Genomic DNA, 12284 nt, shown 5'->3' with positions numbered 1-12284 from the left:
TTCCTGTGTGATGTGTTGATTTTGTCGTGTGGCTGCGCACCACACACCGTACGACCAAAACTGTTAGACCCGTGATTTTTTATCGCTGTGTGTGGGGTCTCTCTTAGGTTTGGAAAATCGGCAGACAATTTTAAAAATCGTCCCGTGTAAACCAGCCTTAAAATAGATTATATTTGAAATTCTACGGAGGGTCTAAATGGATCAATATGCCTGTTGTGCCTTATTAGAAGATCAAGAGCTTAGCTTAAATCAAAAATGTCTAGCTGTTCAGTTGGCTTGGGACTCCTGTTTATTTTGATAGGCAGGCATGAACTCTTCTGATGGTGCGTTCTCCTCACTGTGAGGGGCTGCTCGGTTCATCTGTAAAGATAGAACATGCTTGCAATATTTGAAGGCCATTTCAACAACAAAAAAAAATTGTGTGTGACTGCACTATGCAATTCTGTGTCTGATTATTTAATAGACAGTCTAGAGACCAATAAAGTTGTTTTTTTCTGTTCATTAGGTAATACAACACACAAAGTCAACCAACACATAACTCAACAATACCAACACAAACTAAAACAGAGACCTAATTACCAAAATACGCGATGGCCGGTTTGAATCTCCGTAGTTGTAAGTTAATTCTTTTCCTAAAGCTATCTTTAATTGAAAACAAACAGAGGTTTGCCTTCAATACCTATTTTTTCTCATTTTACAATTAAAAGACTTGTAATTTTCGTTCACGAGTCTCCCAGCTTATTTTGAGGCATCAATGCTAAAATGGGAGAGAGGAAAACATGAAATTTGTTTCCAATCAGTAAGTCAAAAAAAGTCAGTCAAAATGGTTCCCAAAACCTACCACCATTTTCTTCCATTCTAATCAAAGCGAAACAAGAAGGTATTTTCTGTTCCATTGTATTTATTCTGTCTTATTTGGATCTCTTTGGAAAGTAACTCTCCATGGTATTCAAGAATGAAGCATCCTTTGTCAATGGACATGCTAGCAAACACACACTTAAGACATGGTGTTGAATATTATGGTCTTTATTGAAAATAAATGGTTCTTTATTCCATTCCAGATTTGGACTGTCATGTTACATATCATTATAAAGAGAACAATACTGTAATAAAACATTGTGAATTATTTGGATTTAGTTGCCGTGTTTCATCATGTTGTTCTAAGAAGAGCGCCCCCACGACATGAGGCGATCTGTATGGACATTCTTATTTGCACATTGATATTTTAGAGTGTCACCCCTTCATTGCTGTGCACTTTTGAGTGCTGAGGTTTTTAATGATCTGTTAAAGGGGTGATGAACTGAGAAATCAAATATTCCTTGAGCTTTTAACATCTAAGATTTCATCATATTATAAGAATATCCTGTAAGTTTCAGAACTGAAAACGTCCTTGTTAGTCCAATAAAAGCTTTTATTGACACCAGCCTCTGAAAACGACTCGTTTTTCAAAGTGGGGAACTATGACGTCAAAGAGGATAAAACACCACCCCCACAGAAAATGATCAACGCCTGCTTCAACACGGCCAGTTTAGCCCCGCCCACCGATTCGCGCATTACACACATAGCTAAATAACATACACATGCCTACCTCATGATGACAAACCGCATCAATCTACCGAGCAATACAGAATATTGTGCAGCGCCTGGTAGTGGAAGAAGACAGTCGCTGCATAAGCTTCCTGTGGATTCCAATAGGACTGCATGGATAAACTTTATTTTTAATGACGTTCCAGCTGATGAGGTAAAACATCGTCATCTGTTCGTTTCATTTCACTGAGGATTGTTTTGTAAACAAGACTGGATTTGCAGAGCGATTAAGAGTAAAGAACGGTGCTGTGCCGTCTATATTGGATCTGACAGGAATTGTGCAACACACGGACTCTGGAATCATTCCGGTTGCCATTTTACAACATTAGACGTTTGCATGTCTGTAACTCATATCTTAATATTATTTTAGATTTTAATTCCTAACTTTTCTTTTGGTTCCTTAATTTTGAAGCCCAATATGGTTCATTTCCAGAGATACGGATCTCAATGTGGCTACATGAGAAAATTGCTTCACACTTTTAATGGTTGCACATTTTCTGAAGAACAAATAATATATCACCACAATTGAACATTCCTGAGTGCCATAAATAGTATTTTTCCACAGTTTGTGTGCCTTTAACTCTAAAAGTATTTAAGAAATCCCAATATCCATCTATCTTCTCATTCTTAATTAACTTTTAACCCATTTTCTTTATATAGCTACTATCAACAACACACTCATCACACTCTCCCAGTTACAAAGGTGAGACCATGTAACAATTGGTCTGCACTCTAAAAAACTTTTATTTTGATCACAGAAGCTTCCAATTCACTGAGACGACAACAGTACACAAATAGTGAGATAAAGATATATGAAGAAGATACACATAATGTATAAATAAACATAAATGACTGCATGAACTGAATGACATTGAGATGCTTTGCTGCTACGTAAAGGATTGAGGGACTTTATGGATTAAAAATGCAATGTATAAAAAGAAAAGAGTAAATTCAATTCCTTTTAGTCTCTTTTTTATTCCGTTTCATAAATGTATGTGCCATTTTTAATACATGTGTATTACAGCCTATGGCTCAAACATGAGCTTATTTCACAAGTATACTAGTTTATTATATAATAAAAATGTAAACAAATAATGTGTGTGTAAAATCAAATAAAATTCTCACACACCTTTTAAAATTGTAAAAATGTATCTACAAAATTAATAAATAAAAGAGAGAAAATAGAATAATTGGAATTATCTGAAAATTTTCACATATGGTCATAATGAGCAAATTAAATATTTTTGAAAAGTCATCTTCATCAGCAAAATACTGGAGAGAAGTAAAAATCTAACAAAACTTCAATTAAATGTAAAAAGGTAACTACAATAGCCTCCAGAGATCAACAGGTCTCCAAAATCCTGCTGAAGAGGGAGAATGGGAAAACAGGGAGGCAGAGGTGGAAGTAATTAAATGAAAAAAGTATTAAAATCTTTGACCAGCATGACTGATCGTGGGCGGGCTAATAAAAACACTTGTATTTGGACCGGGAAAAAAAACTTTGTTTGCCATCTGCATTGATTTCAGTTTACAAGGCTTCAGCCTCTAATCTAAAAAAAAATACATTATGGTAAATTTATGTGATAGTTGCTTTTTTTTTTAATTTTGGGTAGACATCACGATAATTTGACTAAAAATATCACTTGAAACATGAGCTTCAGAGTTACTCAGGTGACAAGCACATATACCGTAATAAAGATTTAGCATTGTAAACTTGCGCTCAAAGTTAGATTGTATGTCATTGTCAACACATTGTTTTATTCATATTGAATTCGTGTTTTAAGCTTAGAATGAAGAGTTTAATAATAACTCTTTCGTAAAAACAGTCTCTTGCTGCGACCCACTGGCATAACAATGTAAATGCACCGATTGACAGTCTCTCTAGATTGCGCATGTGTCAGTGCTAAATGCTGATAACTGCTAAATGCTGCCTTTGTCAGTGCTAAATAACTGCTTTTGAAAATCTTTATTGTCCAGTCAGATTTTTTTAAATGTAAAAATAAAATAAAATAAAAACTGTTCATTAATAAAATAACCTAACAAGCATATTTATGTTGCATTATAATTCATTAATAATAATAATCATATTAGACCATTTTAATAACTTGATTTCCACAAAAGTAAATAAATATCACAGGCTAAAAAGTAATTAGTACTTGAGTAGTTTTTGAGAGGGGTATTTGTACTTTTACTTAAGTACATTTTTAAAACCAGTACTTTTACTTGTAATTGAGTATTATTTTAGCAACTACTTGAGTACAAATATTCAGTACTCTTTCCACCTCTGCAAGGAGGTGGATGAGGAAGAGGAGGATTCCCCAGTTGAACTGCTGCAGATGACCTGTAGGAGTAAAAATCAAACAAAAAAAATAACAAAACAATGATAACTACAATACAGAGTTTAACAGGCTATTTTTCCATTTACCTCTTTAAAATCCTGCTTGAGGACGGAGGGAGTACAGGCAAACGGAGAGGATGAGGAAGAGGAGGATCCCGAGAGGAGTGCGGTGGATGCCTGGGGGAAGTAAAAACAAAGAAAAACAAAACGAATAATAAATGAGAAATATTAGCATTTTGTTTTATGAAATGTTATATTTCTACTTACACAACTGCTCCAACCAGATGTCTCAACTCCACTGTCACTAATGATCTCTTATGAGTTATGAGTTATGGCAGGCAATGGGCCATTTTCGTTTACATCACAATGCCTAATGGGCTTTGGATTCTTTCATGTGTATATATATCCACGTTAGTTCATCAGCTTATACGAAAAATGGAGTGGCCTGGATGGAGTGATCTTAGTGAAAAATAGACATTAATTCTGCACATTATTAATGGCACACGGCAACATGTTAATATTGAATGTTGTGTATTTGTTTTTGTTTTATTAAAGTAGTCAATGGCTCTAATTAAAAATCATTTTAATAACACATTTTGTTTAATGAAGTTTTCCAAAAACCTATTAAAGATGATATTTGCATTCAAACAGACTGTTTTTCTCCTACATAGATAATAGATATACACTTTCATTGGCAGTTGTTTTCAGCACACTATTAGACAACATATTTAAATATGTATTTCACTAGGATCTCAACTCTTAATAGCCCTGATATGTTATTTTATTAGTAAAGTATGCTTTCCTTTTTTTCTATGCACTTTTGTGATTTTAGACACAGCAGTGCGAGCGGGACTTTTATTTTGGTTTGGTGATCTGACGTCATAAGTCGGCGCCGCGCTGCTGCCTCTTGTGATTCGGCTGAAGAAAGGTTTGTGTTTTTATGCATTTAAATCGATGCAAACTGTTCTCTCTATTTTATAGTATTTATTAGTATTGTGCATTAATTTATTATTTTTGAATGTAACATTGCAATGCTTATCTAACATTAATAAACGTTATTGTTTTTGAGTAAAGGGCGTACACAAATGACTGATAGCAAAGGTGCGTCTCATTTCTCACCTTATATCGTAAATGTAAAGACATTTTAATTTCAATTAAAGTCTGATCTGACACAATTTTATTGTGAGGTAAAATTTAGGTTGAAATGCAAATGTTTGTTGGTGAATTTCTAAAAATGCTTATGAAACCTGAATGTAATAAAAGTGTCATCTGTTAAATTACGTAGTAATGGGTCTGCACAATTTGGAGGAATAAGCAAATTGCGATTTTTATTTATTTTTTTTATTTGATCCAAATTGCGATTTACTATTATTTAAAAAAGAGCTACTGGTTTGTATCGTAATCACAAACTGTTTAAATGATTATTTAAAACACTAACATTGTGGCATTTAATTTTTTTTTAAAATAATGTTATGACAACTAAAGCAAATAAATAACTATAGTAACTTTATTCAAGTTAAATAAACAAATCTTAATCTTTTAAGAATAAAAAACACTGACCAAAATATACATTAAGGTTGCAACAGTATTTCAGATGATAATGGATTCTCATGTGGACAAAGTATTTCCAGCTTTTACATGGATTAGTTTGTATTTTATTGCCATCTGAATCCATAATGTCTGTGTTTTTCTCCCACAACCCATGTAGCCTACAAATCCCTTGCCAAATTATCTTTTTTTTTAACACTAAGGTCATTTGGTAATTTAATTACTGTCCGAATCCATATCTTTAAATTTACTAGAAGAGATCACTTCACAATTCTCTACTTAAATCCTTTTGGCCATGACTGAGCACCATACGAAAACAATTGCGGTTCACTGTAATTTGCAGTATGGAAACACAATTGGGTGTTGTCTAGGCCTAGGGGTGTAACGGTACACAAAAATCACAGTTCGGTATGTACCTCGGTTTTAAAGTCACGGTTCAGTACATTTTTGATACAGAAGAAAGAAAGAAATGCCAGAGAAATTTCATATTTGTTCAAAGAAAAAATACTTTTATATAAGTTTGAGTTTTCTTACATCTTGAAACTTTCAGGTTTATAAATGGGAGTCATCGTTGAAGGAAGAACAAATGTTTTGGTCATCACATTAAAAATAACATTTAAATATATTTATATTTATTTATATAATATTTGAGTTTTGAAGTGCTGGAAAAAGATGTGTGAAGTACTTGAAAGCATTTCACTATTCCAGCCAAACTGGTTACGTGTCACTATATTAAATCCATGGTGAATGTTGCTGGTCTGTGGACGTAAAGTATTACTAGTTCATTCACGGCACAATGTTTCTCCTGGTTTCCATGACAGCGCTGTTTGATCTAATAGAGATCTACGGTTAATAACAGAGAAATGTCAATGCTTCTCACTAGATCTCGCAGCGATGTTATTACTTCAGTGGCGAATTCAAATGTTTTCTTCACTGGATCTCTTAACGCTGTGTAGTAAAAGTGTCGCTTGATCGAGATCGGCTCGCGCTGCACAAATGTTGCAGGTCCGAAATGATAAACGATCCGTGAAGCACATAATTAGTAGCGCAGTTTCGTTCTGCTTTCATTACGCTTGCCATTTCATGTTGCGCCACGTTGTGGTGGCCGCGCCAGCTAGAATTTTGTCAGCAGGAAAAATGGTCCAAGCAATCGTTCAGTTTGTATGCGTACCGAACCGGAAGCCTCGAACCAAAACGCTTCAATACGAATACATGTACCGTTACACCCCTAGTGTTGTCAGCACTGCTCTGACGATTTCATCAGTTAAAATAGTTAAACAACCTGTTAACTTCTCACTGGCAAGGGAAAACCGTTTTGAGGTGCGGTAACCATGGTATAAGATGAATAATTGACTCTGGGCCATTGAATTATTAGAAAAATAAAGCGCTTTATGTCATGGCCACATTTGGCCTGTCGTCAATTATTCCTTACTTGAATTTAAGACCCAACATTATTGTTAACAGTTTGAATTTTACTATAAATTTACCAAATATATATTTGTTGTTGCCGTTCTAATGTCTTCATATTATTGCAGTAAAATATCCAAAAACCACAAGGCCTATGATATATATTTTGTTTAGTTGATTACTTACAATATCACAAATGTTTCCAACTATTTGTAAATCGTGTGAAAAAATCTAACCAAGGAAACATGGCGTGTGAACTTGCGGACTTGCGTTGCATGTGGCGCTGATGTCTCTCATTAGCAAGTGCGCCCTGCTTCATACCACAGTCTTGTTAAAAACATCACTGTATTTATTCACTCATCTATTAAAGATCCATCAGCTTGACGACAAGATCCATAATTCTGCTTGATGCTTTGTGTCATAAATAGTGACCCCAGGGGGCCCGTTTCAATAAGGAAGTTCAACCAACTCTGAGTTAAAGCTTGAACTCTTAGTTGACTTATACTGAGATGGGAAACTCTGAGTTTTCGGTTACAGAAAAGCTGAAATGAGTCAGTTCAATCAACTCTGAGTTGACTGACTCTGAGTTAAGCGTGTGCACCACAACTATAAAAAGGCATTAGCAATGGAGCGCAGATATTATGAGTCACCATGGCAACAGCGACAGACAAAAAGAGGTTTTGGGTGTGATTAATTACCAAGTAATCTAAATTTTGTAATTTAATTAAAGGGATTACTCTTAATTCTTCTGTAATTTAAAATAAAATATGATGCAATTACATAAAAAAGGCTACTGCATAAACTATAGACCAATTCAGAATAAAACAATAGTGGATTTAACATACATTTTTAAAAAGTATATTTTTTATGCAACCTTCTCCCTCTACACACTTTGATCAATTCAAGAATAATTCATACAATTGTATATTGTTAATTTGAAAGCATTAAAAGTGCAGTTTCTTGTCTCTCCTCGTTGTATTAATCAAGTGGTTGAGGTTGATATAGGATTTAGTAATATGTAAACCAATACTTTCTAGAGATAGTAATTGTTACATTAATCTAACTACACCGTTGAAGATGACATTTGTAGTTAATAATTCATAACTATTTTAGAGTAACTTACTGTTATAATATCAGAGGGGAAACTGGAAGAATGTTATTCAACCTAAAGTAGGCTACTATTACTTTGGTATTTTTACTTTTACTTAAGTAAAAATGTATCAGTCTAAAAATTTACTCAAGTAAAAAGTAGTTAATTTAAAACATGAGTAGAAAAGTTGCTGAGTAATTTGTTTAACAGCAGGGGTGGGGTGGGGAACTCCCCAATGTGGGGTTGTAACGTATGAGAGTTTCACAGTATGATAACCGTCTCAGAAATATCACGGTTTATGGTATTAAACAATTATTAAATATATAAACTGCATTATTAAATTACGGTTATTATTGTCATCAGTTAAAATGACAATTAAACATTTGTTCAATAAAACATAATCAACTTTCTTCAATAATTGATTATGAATAAGATTAACATCTTATTTATCATTAATAAATTATGTTTGAAAAATAATCGAGTTCTATTTTTTTTAATGATTTAATAGAAATATATTATCAAAAACGGTGGTAATCAAATAAAAGTTTAGCAAACATTTTAATCCTTTTATTTTTTGGTAAAGTGCTGCAAAACAGATTTAGTCAATTAAACCATGGACAAACAATATATATTCCTTAAAGAATGTGTAAATACATTTTAGTGTTGGTGTTTAAACAGCACTTACTCTTTAAAAAAGGGGAGGAGACCGCAAGAAACTCTGGGTTTACTGAAGAAAACCTGCTGCCGACCAGGTTAGGTTCACAGAGTAAGTTACCATGGTAACTGACTCTGAGTATAAGTTACCTCTCTTTCAGAAACGGGCTTGACTTACTCTGCTTTCTCGGGTTTGATATACCCCCCTTTCTGAAACGGAAAACCCAGAGTTTCCCTCATTTCAGGGTTAACATACTCAGAGTTTTCACTTAACCTCCTTTCTAAAACAGGCCCTTGGTGTCTAAAAATCCTACATATTGTACCTTTAAATGCTGCACACCCAGAAAAACTCAGGGTTTTCAGGGGCTAGGTGCAAAACCAGGTTAGAAAATAGCCTATTACTTATTCATCATGGTGTTTTTGAATCTAAAAACCATGTGAACGTAATAAGTTGACCTCAGACAACAGTTCATGATCCTTTTAAAATTCTCCCTATTGGTTAATCTCTGGTAATCTCATCAAATGGTAAATACACAGGACAAAAACCTTCATTGACTAAGTGGATGCTTGTTACCATATCCTTTATTGAAATAATCACACCCTTTTAAAGCACAGTTTTGGTTTAAAAACAGTAGTGCAGCCCTGTTAAGGAATCACATAGAGATTGAGATTTATTTTTCTTTCTGTTGTTTATTATTATTTTCAATATGACAGGACAACTCAGGTTGGAGTAACTGAGAACCACATGACATAAAGATGGCATTTATTAAAGAGGAGAGTGAAAACATGAAGATTGAAGAAGTGGAAAATGAAGATACTGAGAGACAAACAGGTTGGTTTCATTCATCCTGGACCTAAATTAACTCAAGCCTGTCACAAATTTCTAAGTTATTATCTTATCAAATACATTCATAAAATGACGCTATTTCCACTTCACCTGTGAGACTGGGCTAAACAGAACACAATGCTGTGACTTCACATGACTACAAGCCCAATTTAAAGTCCAGTAGTTTTTATATAAGGGTGGCCACAGTTGGATTCTTGGACACCACCTTCAGACCTTGCTGGTCTTTGTTCCTCTCTCAGAGTTTACACCAATGAAGGGTTATTTAATTAATTAATGCAATTATTTATCTTAGACCAGACAGAGTTCATTGACATAATAACAATATTTACCACATACCTTGCACTGCTAACACTGAAGCCACACCTGTGAAGGCACATCTGTGCATTAATCATGTTGTCAGCATCTTTATATGCCACACCTGTGAGGTGGATGGATTATCTCTGCAAAGGAGAAGTGCTCACTAACACTAATATTGTTCACAAATCTGTGAAAGTCTTAGATCTCATGAAAAATGGGGGCAAAACAAAAGTTCAAATCAATACTCTCCATGACTTGGGATGACTAAAACAACATTGGACAGTAATGACCAAACCTACTTGAAGAAGGTCTCTTCGGGAATTAACAACCTCTGGCATCAATTGAAATGCGCCTCCAAGATATCAGAATACTTAGACTGGCATGACTCCCAGTCCACATTTTCCTGACATGTTGCTGCTTTTTAGTCCAGAATCACTTGTAGCAATAAAGAAACCTAATTGTCTAACCAGATAAAATAGTTTGATGCTTTTGCCATCTTGATTGATTGGTTCCTTACAAAGTGACATCGCCAACTACTGGCCTGGCATGCATATTACAGCATTTTTAGTAATTTTCGCAGATCCATCTTTTTCTACAAAGTTGTCATTTGTACAAAGAATTTGTGTAAACGAGTAACTTGACTTGACTTGTTTTTTCTGTTCATATATCAGCAGCTGCCTATATTCTGGAAGGTTATTTTGAAAAAAGTTTATTGCTGCATTGGGGCGAGACCATGTGCAAGTTAAAGGATGCAGCCTAAAAAGTGTGTGTAATAAATTAGTTCAATAAAATAATAAACTTGTTTTTAAAATAACTTTTTTGTAAAGTCTACTCTATACTTCTCATCTTGCACAACAATGAATTAAAATGATCTTTTGGGGGTTATTTCTCTGCCAAAGGTGTGAGTAGTTTACGATGTAATTATTTACAATTAAAACTTTTAACACCTCTTTTAGTAGCTTAGTGTGTATAGAGTCTTGTATACTGGTTTTGATGTTATTTGTTTTGGATGCTTTTTTATTTTGGTTTTTAAGTCTGTTGCTTTGCCATTAAAAAGGGTTAACTGGTATTTGCTTTGTTTTAGACCTGATGCAGCTGAAAGAGGAGAGTCAAGAACCAAAGGAAATTGAAGTGAAAATACAGAATGAGAAAGAATATATTGACCAGGATATTGAAAATGGAAAAAAATGTTTTGGTTGCTCAAAGACAAAAAAGACCACCTCACGAAAAAAAGGTCAAAAGGCAAAAAACAGACGCCATTTTAACTGCCAACAGTGTGAGAAAAGTTTCACTCATAGAGGAAATCTTAATGTCCACATGAGACTTCATAAAGGAGAGAAGCCTTTCACCTGCCAGCAGTGTGGAATAAGTTTCACTCAAAGAGGAAACTTTAACGTCCACATGAAAATTCACACTGGAGGAGACGCTTTCATCTGCAATCATTGTGGGAAGAGCTTCTCACGAAAAGGAGGTCTTAAGACTCACATGAGAGTTCACACCGGAGAGAACCCATTCACATGTGACCAGTGTGGAAAGAGTATGAGATTTAAAGCCACTTATAATAAACACATGAGGATTCACTCAAGAGGAAACAGTTTTGCATGTCATCAGTGTGAAAGGAGTTTCATAGACTGTGATCACCTTAAGAATCATGTAATAACTCACATTGGAGAGAAGCCTTTCATGTGTCATCACTGTGGAAAGACTTGTAAAAACAAAGCCAACCTTGACGTTCACATAAGAATTCACACGGGAGAGAAGCTTTATATCTGCCCTCAGTGTGACAAGAGTTTCACATTTAAAGGAAACCTAAAGATTCACATAAGAGTTCACACAGGAGAGAGGCCTTTCACGTGCCCTCAGTGTGGAAGTAGTTTTGTGTATAAAAGAGACCTGAAACGTCATTTGCACACTCATTCTGACAAGAAATTGGAGTGATCTGTGCATGAGGTTTAGTAAAAGGAGCTATTTCAACAATCACTTGTCCATTCACGATATTAGATAAGCTTCTATATTGCTGTAAAATTCCATGAAGAATGAAGTGTGTGTGTGTGTGTGTGTGTGTGTGTGTGTGTGTGTGTGTGTGTGTGTGTAGAGAGAGTGAGAGAGAAAAGGAACTGAATAATGAATATTGTAAGAAAAATGAAGTGGACGTCGAAGATCTCAAAAATGAAGTTTATTTACAGCTTAGCAGTGGCAAGGCACACGAAGCACCTTGGGTTCACCGGCGTCAGAATGAACCCCGAGCTCATTCCAGCGCAAACATTTTATACAGTATTACATCTGTCTTCCCTCTCAGCATGTAAATTAAGCTTTCTCTTAAATGTAAATCAAGGCAAACAGATTTGTCTTCTCTATCAGCGTGGGGCTGAAACTCTGTCTTTAAATGTAAATTGAAGAGAACGAGACAAGTGGTGCCTCCGTGTCTATGTCTTTGTTATTCCAAACTCTGTCTTTAAATGTAAATCGAAGAGAACGATACAAGTGTTAGAGTGATACGGTCAAATGTTTAAAGG

General features: G+C 34.8%; 1 protein-coding gene across 1 annotated transcript; it reads left to right on the top strand.

Annotated features, from left to right (window-relative positions):
• Positions 1-4771: 4771 nt before the first annotated feature.
• LOC120485541 (uncharacterized) lies at positions 4772-11902 on the top strand. The gene is made up of 4 exons (XM_089126954.1): positions 4772-4853; positions 9339-9456; positions 10853-11823; positions 11864-11902. Exons 2-3 carry the CDS (start codon positions 9381-9383, stop codon positions 11704-11706), a joined length of 930 nt encoding a protein of 309 aa, XP_088983080.1. The 5' UTR covers positions 4772-4853; positions 9339-9380; the 3' UTR covers positions 11707-11823; positions 11864-11902.
• The last annotated feature ends 382 nt before the right edge of the window (positions 11903-12284 follow it).

This window comes from Pimephales promelas, chromosome 24 (assembly GCF_988280905.1).
Source record: "Pimephales promelas chromosome 24, fPimPro1.hap1.1, whole genome shotgun sequence".
NCBI lineage: Eukaryota > Metazoa > Chordata > Actinopteri > Cypriniformes > Leuciscidae > Pimephales > Pimephales promelas.
The sequence above is the reverse complement of the archived record's forward strand: the minus strand, read 5'-3'. Positions and strand labels throughout refer to the sequence as shown.